Source organism: Ambystoma mexicanum, chromosome 14 (genome assembly GCF_040938575.1).
Source record: "Ambystoma mexicanum isolate Mex_15411 chromosome 14, UKY_AmexF1_1, whole genome shotgun sequence".
NCBI classification, from domain to species: domain Eukaryota; kingdom Metazoa; phylum Chordata; class Amphibia; order Caudata; family Ambystomatidae; genus Ambystoma; species Ambystoma mexicanum.
In genome coordinates this window covers 591,252,851-591,269,515 of record NC_090940.1, presented here as the reverse complement: position 1 = coordinate 591,269,515, position 16,665 = coordinate 591,252,851, and the positions used below count along the sequence as shown (strand labels likewise).

At 46.7% G+C, this 16,665-nt stretch overlaps 1 protein-coding gene across 3 annotated transcripts in view; it reads left to right on the top strand.

The window, feature by feature from the left end:
- GALC (galactosylceramidase) overlaps positions 1-16,665 on the top strand; it is a 271,332-nt gene that overhangs the window by 220,158 nt on the left and 34,509 nt on the right. For all 3 annotated transcript variants that reach the window (XM_069637935.1, XM_069637936.1, XM_069637938.1), the window contains exon 13: positions 7,377-7,521. In XM_069637935.1, the coding sequence (XP_069494036.1) occupies positions 7,377-7,521 (145 nt within the window). The remainder of the gene's footprint in view (positions 1-7,376; positions 7,522-16,665) is intronic.

Genomic DNA, 16,665 nt, shown 5'->3' with positions numbered 1-16,665 from the left:
GATTCAATGGTCAGGGAAATTTGTTTACGCCTTTCCCCCCGACTCCCCTTCTCAACAAAGTGGTGCACAAGATGCACCAGGAGCAGGTTACCATGATACTAGTGGCCCCAATGTGGGCCCGGCAGCCATGGTTCGCTCACTTGATGGAGATGTCCCTATCTCCCCCAGTGAAACTTCTCTGCCCGTACAACATGCTGTCACAGGACAAGGGCAGGACACTGCATCCATGCCCTCCGACCATGAATTTATCAGCCTGGCTCCTGAGATCATAGAATTTGGACATTTACAACTCCCGCAGAGATGTATGGACATCCTCAGGGAAGCCAGAAAACCTAATACTCGCCACTGCTATTCTAGCAAGTGGAAAAGATTTGTCATCTGGTGTAGAGGTAAGAGCATCAACCCGGTTGACTGCTCTCCCACGAACATTGTTCTGTACTTGACCCATTTACTGGATTCAGGTCTAGTCTTCAATTCCATTAAAGTCCACCTAGCGGCACTGTCTGCATACACCACTTCCCAACTTAAAGTGTCATGGTGGAAGATACCAGTTATCAAGGCCTTCATGGAGGGGGTAAAGAGAATACACCCTCCGATAGCTAACCCAGCTCCCGGATGGGACTTAAATGTGGTACTTTCTAGACTCATGGGCCCTCCTTTCGAACCCATGCACAAGGCAACTCTTAAAGACCTCACTCTTAAGACTGCTTTCCTAGTAGCTATCACCTTCATTAGGAGAGTAAGTGAACTGCAGGCTCTTTCTGTACTAGACCCCTTCGTAACAGTTCACAAGGATAAGGTGGTTCTACGCACACACCCAAGGTTTGCACCAAAATTAATCTCGAAATTTCATGTAAACCAGTCAATAGAACTACCAACGTTCTTTCAAAACCCTTCCAGCTTGGGAGAAAAAAGTCTGCATACACTGGATGTACGCAGAGGTGTCATGTTCTACATGGAAAGAACCAGACCACTGAGAAAGACTAATCAGTTCTTTGTCTCTGTGGCAGCAGGAAGAGAAGGAGATGCAGTTTCAAAGTCCACTATATCTAGATGGATTGTTAATGCATCACTCTCTGTTACACTCTTGCTAAGCCTTCAAGCCAAGAGCACATTCCACTCGAGGCACTGGGGCTTCCATAGCGTTCATTGCAAATGTTCCCCTTGAGTCCATCTGCAAAGCGGCTACCTGGAGTTCTGTGCACACCTTTACAAAACACTATTGTCTAGATGCACACTCTAGATCTGACTCCCAGGTGGGACAGGCAGTATTAAGACATCTTTTCTCTACTGTTCCTTCTCATAACCCACCGCCAACTCCGGGTACTGCTCGCTAGTCTATGCACAGCATGTGATTCTAAGCAGATTAACAAACATCAGAAGACAATGCATTACTTACCGTAAAAGCATTTCTGATGGTTGTATCCGCTTAGATTCACATGCGCCCACCCTTCCTCCCCGCTCGGATGGAAGGAACATAGACATCCTTTTCTATATTTCTCTCGTTTCTGTACACTCACGTCTAGAAGGCTCCCTCAGGGCAGAAAAATACAAACAGAGGGACCTCGACGCGTGAGGGATTGTGGGTACAACGCACGTCCCTATAGGAATAGTGTAACAGACACGCCCTGTCGACGTCCCCTTTTTCGACTACGAAAAACAAAATGCAATACTCCGCAGTGACCACTGGATGTCGGACCTATGCACAGCATGTGAATCTAAGCAGATACAACCATCAGAAATGCTTTTACGGTAAGTAATGCATTGTCATATAATTAAAATGTGTTGAGTATGAGGGGTGAGAGGGTGATGGGGGGGTGGGGGGTGGCAGGGGGGTGTTGGGTGAGGGGGGTTGGGGGCACTCTTCTTGTTTATGTATTTATTGATAGTGCTAAATGACATTTTTTTTCGACATTTTTTTTTCTAAAAATTGACTTGTCTTTATAAGTTTAGGTTTTGGACATTATTGTTTTCGACTTTTTTTTCGACATTTTTGTAAGTCGACATTTTTTTTCTCGAAATTATGACTATAAACCGTTATGCTCACCTGGAATCCACAGGGACACCCTTATTCCCTGGTTGCCGGATTCACCCTGGACCTTCCTGATTCTGGATAATGCCTTCTATGGCGGTCGGGCCTGAAAACACAGGAGGACTGGACTTAACAACAGATTTTGATTCCTCCCACCAGCCCCCTGGACTCGACCTGATGGCCCACTCCTCACCTTGTTATGATGTCTGGCATGCTCTCCGTCCTGCCCTCTGTGCAGGGGCTCGTATTTTTCTGTGGGTTGAAGCGACCGAGTTAACTTCACTGGTGCTAACCCATTCAAGTGTCTTTAAGGAGGGAAGTCTGGTTATATCAGTCTTAAAATGTCTGTTCTTTCCTTTCTTGCTATTAATGTCTTTTCTTTGTTTGTTTCTCCTAAGGTGCACGGAGGTTCGGTGGGTGCGCTACTTGGATCAGGCTCCTGCCAGGATGATGGACGCAGGAGCGTATGATGGATGGTAGGTTAAGAGCAAAGTGCGGTGCGGTAATTTCTTTTCTTACTAACCTGTATTCTTTATTCCTTTTCAGATCGCAATGGTCTTTCTGGTCATGTGAAGATTTCCGGAGCGGAACGGGTCAAGAAATGCCCAGCCAGGTGAGGATTTTGTGATTACTGCAGTGAATGCCGTGAGTAACCTGTTTTAACGTTGTCCTTCTTTCTCTCTCCCTCCAGGTGCTTTGTTCCGGTGCGTGCGTGGTGTCCTGATGATGCTGCCGACTTGATGGAAGACCGCGAGCGGCAGGAATCAAAGGATGGAAAGTTGCAAGTAAGCAGAGACTGCTAATGTTCTTTTGTCTCCTCTGCAGGTCCGCTATTCAAGGATCGCCGGGTCTGGTCTCTGAACACGATGAGCGTCACGCTGCAGAATAACGCGAAGCACGTTCTGGAGCTTGGGTGTGGTTTAATTAGCCCTGTGTAAAGTAGTCCAGGTAAAGTAGTCCGGGCTACCTCACCCTAAAACACTGCACCGCACAGACTGGTTCTTAGAAACTAGACTGTGTGAATGCCTCCATGCTGGCTGCAGGCCTTCACAGAAAAAGTAGTCCCTTCAAGACAATGTCCCAATCTGAACATGAGCCTGGCACCAAAGGCGCTAGGACTGACTCCAGGAGAGTCTATGATAATGCAAGGCCCTAGGTGCCCCAAGTGAACCCTGAGTCCTAACCCTACCTGGCATCAGCAGGTAGGATAACAGGGAAAAACAAGTCTAGATCACCCAGGGTGAAAACTGATGAATGCAAGACAGATTCTTTTTCTTTATAAAAGACTGTCTAATAGTGTTCACTTCCTGTCTAGAGAACAGAACATGAACAAATTGCGAAACATAGTGAACTTCAGTAGTGGTAGCTGGTGTGCCTGCCCCGGCATCAGCTGGGATTTCAACTTTAGGAACAAATAGGAACCTCTCTCATTGGCATTTGAGGAGTAGGCAACTCCAAACATTTATTAAGCAACAAAGCTAGATCGAGCGACAAGGTAGTCAAAGCAGTATTGGGCGCAAATTCTCTCTTTATAAATAATCATCAAATCTGTGGGACAACAAATCTTTCTTTTCATACACTCATCTTGCAGGTACTCTACCATTACCTGTAACAGTTTATTTTGCATTTCTGGAGTATACTGACTAAACATATCATATACTTCTATGGGAGATATCGACACATCTGAAATCCATCTAAGCGCATTCCTTGTGCAAATTCGCGTCTCTTCACTGGTTGACTTACAAGAAGGAAGAAACTGTTTCTGCACATACAGAGCGTTCAATCTCTCACCGTCTATTTTATCATTCTGTAACTGATCCAAATCTCTCTTAAACTCATAAACCCTCTCAACATGCTCATGTACTTTCTCTGCAGTGTCCCTTGAGTAAGCTAAAACATTCAAATCCCTTAAGCCTTGTGGGACATCCATGTCCGTCAAATCATTCCACATTACGGCCAAATGTATTCCCAACCCCTCATCAAAACATTCTGTTCAGGAATACTTTCTAGATCAAAAGGTCTAAGGCAGCTGGTCTTTCACCTTTCTCTATACATTTTTTAGCCCACAAGTACAATTCTCTCTTCTTATCTTTAGTGTACTACGAGTCACTATGTTTGATTTAGCACTCGCCCCTTCATTTGCAACAAGCAGAGCAGAACTGCTTGGGAAAGAGAGAGCACTACCTGTTGCAAATCCTGTGCAACAGGTAGTGGAGACACTACGCTGGCAACAAAGACGGAATCACAGGAACAGTAATAGTCGGTAAAGGTGGAGATGCAGTAGGGGGAGCAACAATAGGAAGAGCAACAGCTGGCAGCGGAGGAATAACGGGAAGAACAGGGACAACTACGGGAGGAGGTGCAGCAGTGGAAAGAGGTAAGACAGCAGGAAGAGGCACATAAGGAGGTGGTACAGTGGCACCAGCCCTACGTTCATTGAAAAGCTTATCAATTAGTTCATCTGAGGCATGAAAATCTTTAGACGGATATATTTTCTGTACAACAAGTTGGAAAGCCCTATCCATGTTTCTAACAGACTGACTGTTTCCGTTGATCATACAAAATTGCTTTGTCTGAGCTAGACACGTGATGACGTACCTGTTTCTCTTTACTCTTAAGTTGCTGCATAGCTTCCTTTTTCCAATTTTGAATGACATCAAATGCTGCAGGCCTAGCCTTTTTCTTTAACAATATAGACTCTAAATACTCAATACAGGCAATCTCAAATCTCCCATGAACTGGCCACTGAAATTCGGAAGCATGTCTAGTTTGTCTGTGCCAAATGTCGTTGAATACTATACTATCAATGCCATACTTACAGTACATAGTACATGCCGGCGACCCCTCCTGTGGCACTGGTCGGCCAAATTCCAAAGATTGTCTCTGCGGAATAAACCCCTGAAACGGGCAGACAATTTCCCAGGCATGTCAGCTACTGGTGTTACCTGGCTTTGTTTGTGCTCATGAGGACAAAACTGTAATCAGGCAAGTCGTGCCCCAATTCCTAAGTATCCTGATATTTGGTTACAAAGGACTGAGGAGGTCCAATCGGATTACTAAGGACGACCTTTGTAGTTGGCGATTTCGGCAAAACAGCCAGCCTCAAAATGAGGACCCTCGTCAAGATGCCCTCTCGAACCGCGTGCTCATCATTCAGGGATCGGATTGTGCAGTACTGTCGAGGTCTCGCGTCTCATAAAAAGGGGCCCCCTTTTTTCTCACTCTCCAATCCCAGTCCAGTAGCTGCGTCTTCTCTTCAACGATGTGGCATCAATCGTGAGGATCCCTATTCAGTCACCATCTGAAAGACCAAAGAAATATCGGGGCTTAGTACCACAAATGAAATATGCCAATCACAGGTTGAAAAGATACAAGTATCTTTTATTACTGTACAGTTACAAAGCGAAACAGATAGCTATCTGGCTCCCAACACCTCACAGTGTCTACCAGCAGACACAGTGGGGGTGCGAGAGATGGACATCTAAAACAGACATATTTATACTGTTTTGAAAATACTGTCCAGCCTCTCTACAAGCTAATAATTCATTGGCTAGAGTTTGTGCCTAGATCCGATGTTACAATATTATATAAAGGATTAAACAAGTTTACATGTCCATGAAATCACAATGATGCTCTTCGATCGACTGTAAGACTTATTCCACAAATCGCTACAATGCAGTTCAGCCAGAACATTCGACCAGAGTTTGCTTTCCATTGTCTGTGTTTATTCGAGGATGAGGCTTGTGAGCGCAGACAGCACTTGAATGGCAGTTCATATAAAGCACAAGGTTTTTTTTGCATTAATCGAACAGTCTGCTCTTGGTCAGCCTAAACATTAACGGAAACTCAAAGGTTGTTCGGCTCGACTGCAAGTTGAAAACACAGTCCACCATTTTAGAACATGGAACACGAGTCGAAATCAAAATGGTGAATTTTTCCTAAAATGGCGGTGAAGTTAACCAAAATCAAAACATTTCTGACAAGGTTTTCTGTGTAACGCGAATGGGCTTAGGCCAATATTCATAATAAGGAGGTATTCTATGATTACGGTTTAACAACTGAAGGCTGCAGCGCTTGCATCCAGGGTTTACACACAGGTGCCAAGCCCTCAGCACATCAGACCAACTCTGCACAAGCCTTGTTCCCACGGAAGTTCATTCCCTTCTGTCCCTTCAGTGTTGCAAATATATAGTATCACATTCAGAAATGTGCCCTGCACAGAGCTTGAGACAGTACAAGGCCCCGCGATGCACCCATCCATCTCCACTAAACTGCCCTGAGAGCCTCTGACCTTCACCTAGTCAGACCGGAGTTAGCCACCCTCCACCGACCTGACCCCAAGGCCTAACCCCCCCCAAAGATGCCCACCATAGATCTGAAGCTTGCATGACTGTATATCTTTCCAATAACACACTGTAACATGAGATATTGGGAAGGGTAAATCATACATCAATCCCCCGGGGAGTGACCTTGGGGCAGCAACTGCCGTATTAACGAAGCCCCTAGGTAGAGGTCACCATAACTGTATTTTACCCTCCTTTTTCTCTGTCACCCCTTTCATATGATGTTCAGGTGCCTGTCATGATGATGATAGTTCTTGTTGTTTATCTTAGATTAGATGGAGTGTTTTGTAATGTACGCCCTGAACTTCACTGCCAGAATGATCCCATCTGACCCACATTATCAAGATCGACTGGGAAGAGGCAGCCAATTGGCGCCTGGCATTCCCCATGGAGCAGGCCTCGATATCTGTCCACACCAGTCAGCCATGTTGATTTGGACCGTATGTTATAATGTCACTGAAGATGCTTTGGGCCGTCTTAATGTGTTTCTCGTGTAATTTTTGGCAGAGCGCTCTTGGGCAGGAGAGTTCTTTACTGACACTTATATAAAACTTTGTTATCCTTGCCACACTATCTCTTGGCTTTATTCCCTAGCAGGGTGTATTTACTCTGGAGTGTATGTATACAGAGGCCTATACATTCAATACTTTGTGCTTCAAAGCACTCCTGCAACATCCACTTCTGGATCTCGATGAAGTACTGGTTCAACTTTTTAGGAGAAATGGTTCGTAATAAAGTCTTCCAGACTATGAACACACTATAATTCTATGAAAATTTGACGTCATCTGAAAATACTAGTCTATACTAAATAAGGAATCTGTTCTGGTAAAATGCTTGGGTTACCCAGAACAGTGGAGCTGGGCAAAGACCAGACCAATTATAACTAGCGACAGAAATGTGTGCCCGCTACCATTGCCAGATAATGTGTGCTGGTATAGTGATAGTCTTTGTGTATTTCTCCCCCCTCCGAACCCCTTAATTGATGTTATCTAATTTTGCAGGTAAAGCAAGGTGTGTTTACTTTGGAGCTGGGAGTGGATGAAGTTTATACCTTAACAACCCTTAAGACTGGAAAGAAAGGGTCCTACCCAGATCCACCGGCCTCGCAACCATTCCCCTCCAAGTACAAGGATGACTTTGATGTCCGTAAGTCTGCGCTTTGTGTTAAGTTTTTGGATCCTTATATTCCCACTGTAGTTTTATTAGGGAAACTTAAACCAGCTGTGGCTCTGTGGGTTGATAAATCCACTAGTGCGGTCTGGGTTTGACCTTATGGTCACAGTTTCGAAATCCTGGCAGGTGCACTCAGCCCATTACCATTCCGAGGGTGATGAAATGAGAGCCATTGAGTTGAGGAACAACAAACATCTGTTTATAGTTTATAGTGCCAAGAGGCCCCTCTGGGGAGTGAACGCAGGCTCTACAAATACACCTGTTAAAGTTGTTCTCCAAATTAATAGATTGCAGATGTTTGATGAGAAAATACAAGGAGGAATTTAAGTTCGAGGAAATGACATCACAAAAAAACCTTTTCTTAGTTTATTTTCTTATTTCATCCAAACAGAATCGCCTCGCTGTTAGTGGATGTCGGGTTTGAGATCAGTTGCTTGCATAGACAAATGTATCTTTGATAAACATAAGAGGACTTTTGGAGTATACAAAGTTATTTGTTTGTAGGATAAACAAATGTTGGACCAAAGAAATGTGTAGGATTGCTTTGAGAAATATTAAGGGAGAAACTAAATCAACAACTTCTACTTGCCTAATATATTAATAATAAGCTCTTCTGGGCAAGCAAATGAAATATCTAATTTTAAGCATTTTATCAGGGTTTTGCAACCAGAAGCATTTGGGTGAACGAGAATCCTGCAGCTCGCATTTTTGCCAATGGAAAGAGTCAGTAGATTCTGGCTAAGGGTGATGCCGATTTAAAGAACTTGTAGAAACACAATACAGATTCCGAGAATCTAGTGAATAGCCACACATTAAAGGTTAGACAGACAATGATCAATGTGTAGAGGAACAAGTTACATAGTTTGTGTGTATGTATGTGTGTATATATATACATACACATACAAATGTATATAAATGTATTCATTTCTGAGGCTTGTCGAATCTGCTTAGATCACATGCTATGCATAGACCGACATCTAGTGGAAGCTGCAGAGTATTACATTTTGTTTTTGGGAACTCAAAAAGGGACATCGCCAGGGCGGGCCAGTAATACTATCCCTATTGTGACGTCCACTGTGCCCATGGTCCTTCACGCGTTGAGTTGCCTCAGATTGTTTTTTTCCACCATCATCGTCGGGCGCTAGAACGCTGAGTTCCGTTTCGGCTAACGCTATTTATTAATAACGTATTTAGAGCTAGTTACTCTTTCTGTTCTTTATGCTGCCGGTTTTCGATGATCATCTTCGACAACTGTTTTTAAGGACAAACTTTGTCGGACAAAGAACTTGCCTTCGCCGACACCCCTGCAGCCTTTGAAGGCCTCACCGGGCCGCGGCCCAGACAGTAGGGAGAGTGGGGTGTTATTCAAGATTGTGTTCAGTACCCTTTGGGAGACTACTTGACCTCCTGGCAATAGGAACCCAGCCTTTGGTATACATCTGTACTACACAGGTTGGTAGTGTGGTTAAGCAGCCAGGCTTATCTCAGAGGGTAAAATGTGAGCAGTAGGGTTTTTACACAGAGATCTACATTGACCGGTATTAAAATAAACTCTTACACTCAAGGTTTCTTGATTAAACAATTATTAATTTAAGTCTATACACAAAAAAAATACACTTCAAAATACACTCCCAAGTAGCCATTTGGGATGGCACACAGATTATTCCTACACCCTGAGGTGACTGAATTAACTAGGACACTGTGAACATTAATATATCGCTAGTTAATGTAAATTTAGAGCAATACTGAGTTTGGTGTCAAAGAAAAGGGTTTGAGAATAAAACATAGGTTAAACAAATATTCTGAAGCAGGTAAGTACTTTTGAGCCCCCAATGCAAATTAAATGAACCCTTTCCTGGAGGAAAGCACCAAGTCGGAGGAGTGTCTTTCAGGGAGCCAGGCCAGCTAATGTTAAGTTAGCAAAAAACTAGGTGAGCTGAAGCACTTCTGGTAGGTAAGTAAAAGTGTGGCACAATGTTTTAGAAGTCTTTGTAGAAAAAGTAGAATCAACGTAGGGCCACGAGCTGGGAGGCTTGTGAGGTGCAAAGCTGCAAGCAACTCTGCAAAGGAACCAAGACCAGTCACAACTGAGGACAAGTAAGACTACTCAACAAGAGGTAAGTCCCCTTAGTTTCATAGTTGCTTTGGTTAGAAGAAATGGTTCCAGCTGGCTTCTGTTCCTGTGTAGCTCTGCAGATCCTGTTATTCCTGGGCATCAGTCGTGGGGACAAGAGGGAGGACGTCTGGGGACTCCTGCACTACAATGGGAAGGTCGGCAGCAGCAAAGGGCAAACTTCAAGTCAGCGGCACTTTGCGGTTTCAGCTTCTCGTGTCTGAGCAAATAGCACTACCACGGTTCTCGGCTACCACTGCGGACTTTCCTCGCATCTGGGCTAAAGCACTCTGTTGAGGTGGCGCAGGCTTGGTCAGTCCTTCTTCCTGGGAGTCCGGAGGATCTTCCTGGAGCTCGGTTCCGACTTAAAAGTGATGCACTCAATCTGGTGTTCCTCTCCATGGCACTTCGGTTCCTGCAGCAGCAATGGAAGTACAGCCAACTCTGAGAGGATGTCCAGACGAGTTCACTTTGGGGTTTATTGGTCCCACCAACCCAAGAGGAGAAGTCGTCCTTGCAGGGCTTCTATAGTCGAGGCAAATTCAGAGCTTCAGCACAGCAGCAGGGCTTCACGGGGCAAACCAACGGTCCAGGAGTTGCAGCAGACGTCTCTTCCAAGTTCTTCTTCAGATTCTTTCGTCCAGTAGTCGACTCTGCCTTCCAAGCCAAAAAGCCTTGCCTTTTATGCAGGTTTCTCCCATTCATTCCAGACTAGCTGTCAATCACACAGCAGGGTGGCTGTCCTGCAAGGACAGCCTGTCAGCCAATCACCTTTGGGTGCATTCCTGTAATGAAGGGGATTAAGCACAGGGAGTTTCGGGCACCACCCTCATTTCCTGCCCCTGTCAGACACTCTGGAGCCGGAGTCGGGGCTGCACCAGTGAATCCTGCCAAAGACTGAACGAACAAAGGGACCAAACCTGGTTGGGCGCAGAATAAATCTCAAGAAGGACCTTTCCAGCAAGAAATGGCAAAAATGACTAGGGCCATTTGGACAAAATGGGCACCCATGGGTGCCTTACTGCATCTGCAAACGCAACCCACGGTAAAAAAACACAATGGTAGTAAAATAAAAAATCAACCACTGCTGCCAGCCTTTAATTGTAGAAAGGGTAACATAAATATTTTGCATGAGAAGCTAGACAAAGGGGATACCAAGTAACACCTCCAGCACCCTTTTGGAAGATGGTGTGTGCTGGGTCTAGAAAGTTACAACATGTAAATAAAGTCAAATTCACTTCATTGCTCTTGGAAACAGTAGTTTTATGAAGAAAAGTATTTAAACCTTTGGGAAATCTGAGAGACTTCCCTGTTCCCTCTGTCTAGTTTCTCATGTAAGATTTGTATGTTACCCTTTCTACAATTAATAGCTGGTGGCAGTGGTTTACTTTTAACTACCATTGGGAGTTTTTACAACTGGCTGCGTTCGCAGCTGCAGTGAAGCACCCTTGGGTGCCATTTTTGTCAAAATGGACCTGGTATTCTTTTTTCGCCATTTCTTTGTGGAAAGGTCCTTTTTGGGATTTACTCTGTGCACCAAACAAGGTTTGGCCCCTTTGTTCATTGTGTCTTTGGCGGGATTGACAAGTAAAGCCCGCCTCTGGCTCCTGTGTGTGTGGCAGGGGCAGGAAGTGAGGGAGGTGCCCGAAACTCCCTGTGCTTAATCCCCTTCGTTACAGGAATGCACCCAAAGGTGATTGGCCGGCTGACTGTCCGGCAAGGACTGCCACCCTGCTGTTTGACTGGCAGCTAGGCTGGAATGAATGAGAGCAACCTGCATTAAAGGCAAGGCTTTTGGCTTGGAAGGCAGTCGACCACTGGACGAAGGAATCCAAAGAAGAACTTAGAAGAGACGCCTTCTGCAACTCAACTTCTGGACTGTGGATTTGCCCAGTGAAGCCCTGCTGCTGTGCTGAATCTCTGAATTTGCCTCGACTAGAGAAGCCTTGCAAGGACGACTTCTCCCCTTGAGTTGGTAGGACCAATCAACTCCAAAGTGAACTCGTCTGGACATCCTCTTGGAGCTGGCTGTACTTCCTTGCTGCTTCAAGAACTAAAGTGCCAGGGAGAGAAGCACCAGATTGGAGTGCATCACTGTTAAGTCGGACCCGAGCTGCTGGAAGATCCTACGGACTCCCAAGAAGCAGGACTGACCAAGCCTGAGCCACCTCAAGAGTGCTGGACCCCAGATGCGAGGAAAGTCCAGAGCGGTATCCGAAAACCCACAGTGGATCTATTTGCTGAGACGCGAGGAGCTGAAATCGCGAAGAGGCATTGAATTGAAGTTTGCCCTTTGCTGTTGCTGATCGTCCCATTGCAGTGCAGGAGTCCCCAGAAGTCCTCCCTCTTGTCCCCACGACTGAGGCCCAGGAACAACAGGATGTGCAGAGCTGCAGAGGAACAGAAGCCAGCTGGAATAATTTCTTCTAACCAAAGGTACTGTAAAGTCTAAGAACTTGCCTCTTGTTGTATAGCCTTACTTGTTCTCATTTGAGACTTGTCTTGGTTGCTTCTGTAGAGTTGCTAACAGCGTCTTTACCTAACAAGCCTAAACTGCTTGTGGCCCTACATTGATTCTTCTTCTTTTCTACAAATACTTCTAAAACATTGTGCAAGACTATTACTTACCTACCATTGGTCGTTTTTACTGTGGGCTGCGGTGATTGGCCGGTTGGCTGTCCGGCAAGGACAGCCACCCTGCTGTTGACTGGCAGCTAGGCTGGAATGAATGGGAGAAACCTGCATAAAAGGCAAGGCTTTTTGGCTTGGATGGCAGACCACTTGTCAAAGGAATCCGAAGAAGAGCTTGAAAGACGCCTACTGCAACTCCTGGACTGTTGGTCTGCCCGGCCAAGCCCTACTGTTGTGCTGTGCTGAAGCTCCGAATTCGCCTCGACTAGAGAGGTCCTGCAAGAACGACTTCTCCCCTTCAGTTGGTGGGACCAATCAACTCCAAAAGTGAACTCGACTGGACATCATCTCGGAGCTGGCTGTACTTCCTTGCTGCTGCAGGAACTGAAGTGCCAGGGAGAGGAAAACCAGATGGGAGTGCATCACTTTTAAGTTGGCCAAGAGCTCCAGGAAGATCCTCTGGACTCCCAGGAAGCAGAACTGACCAAGCCTGAGCCGCCTCAACAGAGTTCTGGACCCCAGATGCAAGGAAAGCCCATCTAAATAGCCAAGAACCACGGTGGTGCTATTTGCTATAGACACGAAGAGCTGAAACCTTGAGGTGCCACTGAATTGAAGTTTGCCTTTTGCTGTCGCTGACCGTCCCATTGCAGTGCAGGAGTCCCCAGAAGTCCCCCTTTTGTCCCCGCGACTGAGGGCCAGGAACAACAGGATCTGCAGAGCTGCAAAGGAACAGAAACCAGCTGGAACCATTTCTCCTAAGCAAAGGTACTGTACAGTCTAAGAGAACTTGCCCCTTGTTGTGTAGCCTTACTTGTTCTCAGTTGAGACTTGTCTTGGTTGCTTCTGTTGAGTTGCTAACAGCTTCTTTACCTCACAAGCCTAAACAGCTTGTGGCCCTACATTGATTCTTCTTCTTTTCTACAAAGACTTCTAAAACATTGTGCAAGACTTTTACTTACCTACCAGAAGTGCTTCAGCACACCTAGACTTTTTGTCTGTGTGTTTGTCTTCCTTCCAGGAAGGGGTTAACATTGGGGGTTTCAAAAGTACTTACCTGCTTCAGAATATTTGTGTGATCTCTTATTTTATTCTAATAACCCTTTTCTTTGACACTCATCTCAGTATTGCTCTAAATGTACCAGTAAGCTATTTAATTCACCTGACGGTATAGGAAGTGTCTGTGTGCCATCCCCAATGGGTATTCGCTGATTTAGAGAAACTAATAGTGTATTTTGGAGTGTATGAGTATTACTGTTATATTGCCCCTTCTGAAGAAGGCTTATTCAAACTGACTGTTGAATAAATTAATAATTGTTTAATCACGAAACCTTGAGTGTAAGTGTTTATTTGGATACTGGTCACTGTGAATCTCTGTGTAACCGCCATACTGCCACATTGACCCCTCTTGAGATAAGCCTGGCTGCTCAACCACAATACCAACCTGTGTAGTACAGACTTATACCAAAAGTTGGGTTCCTATTGCCAGGAGGTCAAGGTTGTTGTAGTGTACCCAAAGGGTAATGTACCAAATCTTGCCTAACAAACAGGATGGTGAACAAGATCCACAGAGAACAGATGACGCTTATCCTAATTGCGCCCATGTGGGCGATAAAACCCTGGTATCCATATCTGTTCAAACTGGCGATGTGTGATCCCATCAAGCTCCCATGCCAGACCAATTTGCTATCCCAGCACAGGGAATCATTACACCCTCAACCTCACTCGATGAATTTTCCAGCTTGGCTCCTGAGGTTATAGAGTTTGGGCATCTTCATTTACCACAAAGGTGTATCGATATTCCAAGGAGGCATGTAAACCAAACGCCAGACACTGTTATTTCAACAAGTGGAGATTTGTAATTTGGTGCCAGTCTAAACAAATAAATCCCATAGAATGTACTCATCTCACATTCTCCTTTACATGCTCCACTTGTTAGACTCAGGGTTATTCTTTAACTCTATAAAGGCTCACCTGGCAGCTGCATCAGCAAACACCACCTCTCACAATAAAGTATTATGGTGGAAAGTTCCCGTCATTCAGGCATTTACGGAGGGAGTGAAAAGACTCCACCCTCTGATTTCTAACCCACAGCCAGGTTGGGATCTCAACATATTACTTAAAAAGCTCATGGGACCCCCTTTTGAGCCAATGCATAAATCAAGTCTAAAACACCTCACTTACAAAACTGCTTTTAGTGGCTATAACCTCCATAAGAAGAGTCGGAGAACTTCAAGCATCGTCAGTGCAAGACACTATTTTTTATTTGTCATCCACAAAGAAAAAATTGGTATTGAAGACGCACTCTAGGTTTTCACGTAAGTTTATTTCAAAATTTCACATAAACCAATCCATTGAGCTACCGGTCTTCATTCAGAACCCAACAAGCTCAACTGAGATAAAACTCCATACACTAGATGTAAGGAGGGTAGTCCTTTACTATGGGGGCGCAGAAGCTCTGGCGCCTGACCCGTCGTCCCCTCTCATCAGGCTGACACAAACCGTGTCAATTGCAGTATTTACTACACTTTCTCTACCCAACTTCCACAATTCTCTACCCAACTTCCACAATTCCTATTCCTAATCCTGGGAGCTCCTACAGATAAAACCTCTGCTCTAATTGGATCCTCTATCCACCTTCTCTCTCTGCTGCGGCCTCCTTACCTCCCTGCAGTGAGCCTTCTCGCGCTCCCCTATGCTGCCACAGACATTAAAGGCTGGCCTGCGCTGCTTCCACCGCCGCTGGATCGAGACAACATCATCTACCCGTCACTGGCAGAATGTCGGCGCCGGCTGCATCCTGGGGATCATGTGGCACTGCATCGGCGTTGGACTCGGTGAGGCGCCATGTCCCAACGAGCCCTCCTTCCAATATCGCCATCCAGCGCGTCTCACACAGCGCTGCTCTGCGGGCTGAGGCAGCTGGCAACTGAGGGATTGTGAAGCGCTGCATCAGCATTGGATTCGGCAAGGTGCCATGTCCCGACGAGGCCTCCTTCCACCACCACCCAGCGCGTCACGTTCGGCGCTGCCCGGCGGGCTGAGGCAGCTGGGAGCCCTCTGCCACGGCTGTGCCTGCCGGAGCGGCATCCTAACTGTGGGCCACCTCCGTAGGGGTTCAGTGAGGTACCTTGCCCCTATGAGGAATCCCTCTGCGGCCCTGACCTATCATTGCTCCCTCCGCGCCTGGTCGCTCCTACCTTCTACCATCCTGTGAGTCTCCCTTGGCCGTCCTGACTAAAATAGCTTGGAGCCCACTGCCGCGTTTCCCGGAGCGGTGTCCAAGCCGAAGGCCACTCCCGGAGGTGCGCCGTAGCGCTGCATCATCTACTGGCTGTGCGAGGCTCCAGACAACACCTCCTCTTCATCCCTCCTCTCTGCTCTCTGCTCTGGTCTTTCCAGCAGGAGCTGTGCCTCCTCCAACACCCAGCCGCCACAGCCCCAGCCCCTGACATCGAGGGACCCCCTGCAGTGGCCGCGCCTGTCATCGAGCCTGCTGCACCTGACATCTCCTCCTCTGCTACTCCCACCAGGTTCTGTGCCTCCCTCCTACAACTGGCCACCCTGTCCCACTGCCCAGCCCTGCACCATTGCAGTCCCTGGAATGACCCTCTGCCACACTGAGGCAGTAGCCCTTCTCACTGCCACTATTCAGACTCTGCAAGTGGCCACCCCCACTCCTCTACAGACTGCTGTACCCCCTCATCTGTAGCTGTACTGCCGGCACACCCCCTCAACTGTAACTGCACTGCCAGCGCGTAACTTCACCCTCTCACTTTGGACCGCCTGCTGTCTCTCGCTCTGTCTGACCCTCTGCTCGCAATCGCAGCACCACTGTGACTACCATCAGAGCTGGGTCTCACTCCCTCAACTCCCTTTTCTCCCCCCCCCTGCTCAACCCTGCACTGTCGCAAACCATCGAGCGACCCAGCCTACCTGCACCACTGGTTACGAGTGACGGCACTTTCTACACCCTGCCACAACGGTCGCTAATCACACCATGGGCTTGCAGCAAATCCTCACCTTGATCCTGCCGACCTCACTTCTCCTATGCTCTCCTGCTGATCTCTAAAGGATCCTATCACCCTCACCAATCCGCCCCTGTTGCTCTGCTGTTACCACCTTCACTCCTCTGCCCTGACCCCCACTCAACTGCTGTAACTCCCCATCCTTCTCTACTACCTCACCCTCCCCTCTAGCGAACCTGCAACAGCTCCTGACACTTCCTCCAATTGCGGATACTCTGCCGTGTGGCCACCAGCAATCCCTCTCATATTATTCTTGTTATGCATACTATCTGTCCTTCCCTTCATCGACCTCCCTCGACCTCCCTCTGTCTCCCTTCACCTCCCTTCCCCCCTCCCTCTTCCCTC